Consider the following 2,287-nt stretch of genomic DNA (forward strand, 5'->3'; position numbering starts at 1 on the left):
CCCGGCTCTCCCGGCGCTGCGCAGGGCCGGCCGCTCGCCAAGGTCACCGGTCCGACCGTTCCCCCCCGCCCCCGGTACCCCCGGTGCTGCCGGGACCCCCGGGGAACACTTCGGGCACGAGGAGTTTTGTCGGGGAAATCCCCCCCGCCCCGGGCAGAGCAAGGGCAGAGCATGTGCCCGCCCCCCACCCGTGCGCCCCCTCCCCACCCTCACAACCTCCCCCCCCGCCACACACACACCCGTGTGCCCACCGCGCCCACCCGTGGGCACCCACAGGGACCCCCCAGCCCCACCCCAAAGGGCCGCAGGGGAGCAGCCGGGTGGCTCCTCATCCCTGGGGATGCCGGGGGTGTGGAGGGTCCATCCCTGTGCTCCCATGGCTGGCAGGGAGGGACATCCCCGGGCACAGCAGACACAGGAACAGCTCCAGAACGAACCTTTATTTTGTAAACAGTGTTCCCCTGGCACTGCCCCCACTCCCGAGTCCTTTCCAGGGCACCCACGGCCCCCCGGGACCCGCCGGGAGGGGACACCCCCACCAGTGAGACCCCCCTGGGCGAGGGCAGGGCTGTGGCTGCAGCCACGTCCCCTCAGAGCATCCTGAGGTCCCCCACGGCCTTTTGGGACAGCGGGGGGGACCACCAGAGCACCCCTGGGGACACCTCTGGCAGCCGGGACCCTCCGCTCTGTGGTGGAACAGGACTGGGGTCACCGGGCAGCAGCCCCCAGGGTGGGCACAGCAGCCCCTCAGGGTGGGCACAGCAGCCCCCAGGGTGGGCAGGACCTGTCACTGGTGTTTCTTTGCCCGGAGCAGGGCAGCAGGAGCAGGGGGCAGGAAAAAGGCGGGGCGGCGCAGGCAGCGGAGCACCAGGAGCTGCGGGCCCAGCGCGTAGAGGATGTTGGAGAGGAGGAAGCTCCACAGGACGTCGTCGGGGGTCTGGTAGGGGAAGGGGGTCCGGGCGTGCAGCGACGAGCCCAGGTGGGAGAACTGAGCCTGGGGACACAGGGCAGGGGGTGGCAATGGGGGGGGGGAGGTATCTTGTGCAGCCCACCCGGCCCCAAAGGGTGGCACATCCTATTATAGCCCTGCCCCAGCCTATTTCTGGCCGACAAATCCCCGGCCCCGGCAAAATCCACCGGGGCCAAAGTAATTACCAGGCAGCAGCAAGAGCTGCTGCTCCACGTGCGGGTGTGGGAGCTGCGCCCCCAAGCTCAGCCCCAACCACCCCCTGCCCCTGGTTGGGACCCAAACCCAGCCCTGGGGGTGCCAGCATTGCCCCCCGTGGGCGCTGGGACAGCCTCACCTGTGCCACGGCACCGGCGAACACCAGGCTCCAGTCGGGCAGCCAGGAGCAGCCGGGCAGCACCAGCCCGTAGATGCAGAGGAGGAAGAAGGGCAGGGCGTAGAACATGTAGATCAGCATCTGGGGAGGGACAGAGAGAAGGTCACCCCGTCCCTGGTGGCACCAGGGTTGGTGGGGGGTGGTCCTGGTGGCCCCAGCTGGACCCCCACGCCGCTCACCTGCACTTTGGGGTAGGCGACGGGGTCGCGCAGGTACGGCTCGTGCTGGTAGATGTAGTCGAAGCACGAGTCAGCAGGACAGTCCAGAACCACCTGGGGGGGTTGGAGAGAGGAGGGGAGGTGGATGGGGGGCAGATGCACCTTCCTCAAGGCCCCCCCCCCCAGCCTCTCCAGGCCCCCCCGTGAGGGGGCCCAGCACTCACCATCCCCCTGAAGAAGGTGAAGGAGGCCATGAGCAGCAGCACCAGGACCAGGGCCACGTCCTGGGGCCGCCTGTACAGGGGTTTACTTTGCTCCTCTGCCACCTGGGAGAGGGAAATGCCCTGGGTTGGGCCCTGCACCCCCCCTAACCCAGCCCTGGCAGGGGCACTGGGTTCCAGGGGCAGCCCCAGCTCACCTTCTCTGGGCTGAGGCACAGCAGCTCCTTGGGCTGCTGGAACAGCCTCACCCCGGCCCAGAGCAGGAGGAGGACGTAGGGCAGGTTGAGCAGGAAGGAAGGGCTGAGCTCGGAGCTGTATTTCCCTGGGGGAGGAGAGCAGGGCATGGATGGATTGCCCACGGGGAGCAGCAAACCCACCGGGCACGGGCAGTGGGGACAGCGGGGGCTGGACACGGAGCAGAGCCCCCTCCTCCCCTCCTCATACCAATCATGTTCCCCAGCAGGAACACCACGATGCTCATCATCAGCGAGCCCAGCCAGAAGAGCCCCAGGCTCCTGTAGTTCTTCCTGCAGAGACACCGGGAGCAAGCACCTCGGAGCTGGCT

At 68.4% G+C, this 2,287-nt stretch overlaps 1 protein-coding gene across 1 annotated transcript; it reads right to left on the bottom strand.

Annotated features, from left to right (window-relative positions):
• Positions 1 to 505: 505 nt before the first annotated feature.
• Positions 506 to 2,251, bottom strand: LOC114072503 (transmembrane 6 superfamily member 2-like). Its single transcript, XM_027910386.1, has 6 exons — positions 2,167 to 2,251; positions 1,920 to 2,044; positions 1,726 to 1,827; positions 1,523 to 1,615; positions 1,305 to 1,424; positions 506 to 994 (listed from the first exon to the last, which is right to left on the bottom strand). Exons 1-6 carry the CDS (start codon positions 2,204 to 2,206, stop codon positions 788 to 790), a joined length of 687 nt encoding a protein of 228 aa, XP_027766187.1. The 5' UTR covers positions 2,207 to 2,251; the 3' UTR covers positions 506 to 787.
• Between the last annotated feature and the right edge of the window lie 36 nt (positions 2,252 to 2,287).

Source organism: Empidonax traillii, unplaced genomic scaffold (genome assembly GCF_003031625.1).
Source record: "Empidonax traillii isolate 1590-97213 ecotype Southwest subspecies unplaced genomic scaffold, ASM303162v1 scaffold3363:size13412, whole genome shotgun sequence".
In the NCBI taxonomy this organism is placed as follows: Eukaryota; Metazoa; Chordata; class Aves; order Passeriformes; family Tyrannidae; genus Empidonax; species Empidonax traillii.

What these genes read in the sequence shown, in the direction of transcription:
- LOC114072503 (XM_027910386.1), bottom strand. Translation starts at nt 2,206, where the DNA reads ATGATGAGCATCGTGGTGTTCCTGCTGGGGAACATGATTG. An exon ending in TCACCTTCTTCAGGGGGATG is followed by an intron (nt 1,616 to 1,725) that starts GTGAGTGCTGGG and finishes CAACCCCCCCAG; the next exon opens with GTGGTTCTGGACTGTCCTGC. An exon ending in TCGCCTACCCCAAAGTGCAG is followed by an intron (nt 1,425 to 1,522) that starts GTGAGCGGCGTG and finishes GTCCCTCCCCAG; the next exon opens with ATGCTGATCTACATGTTCTA.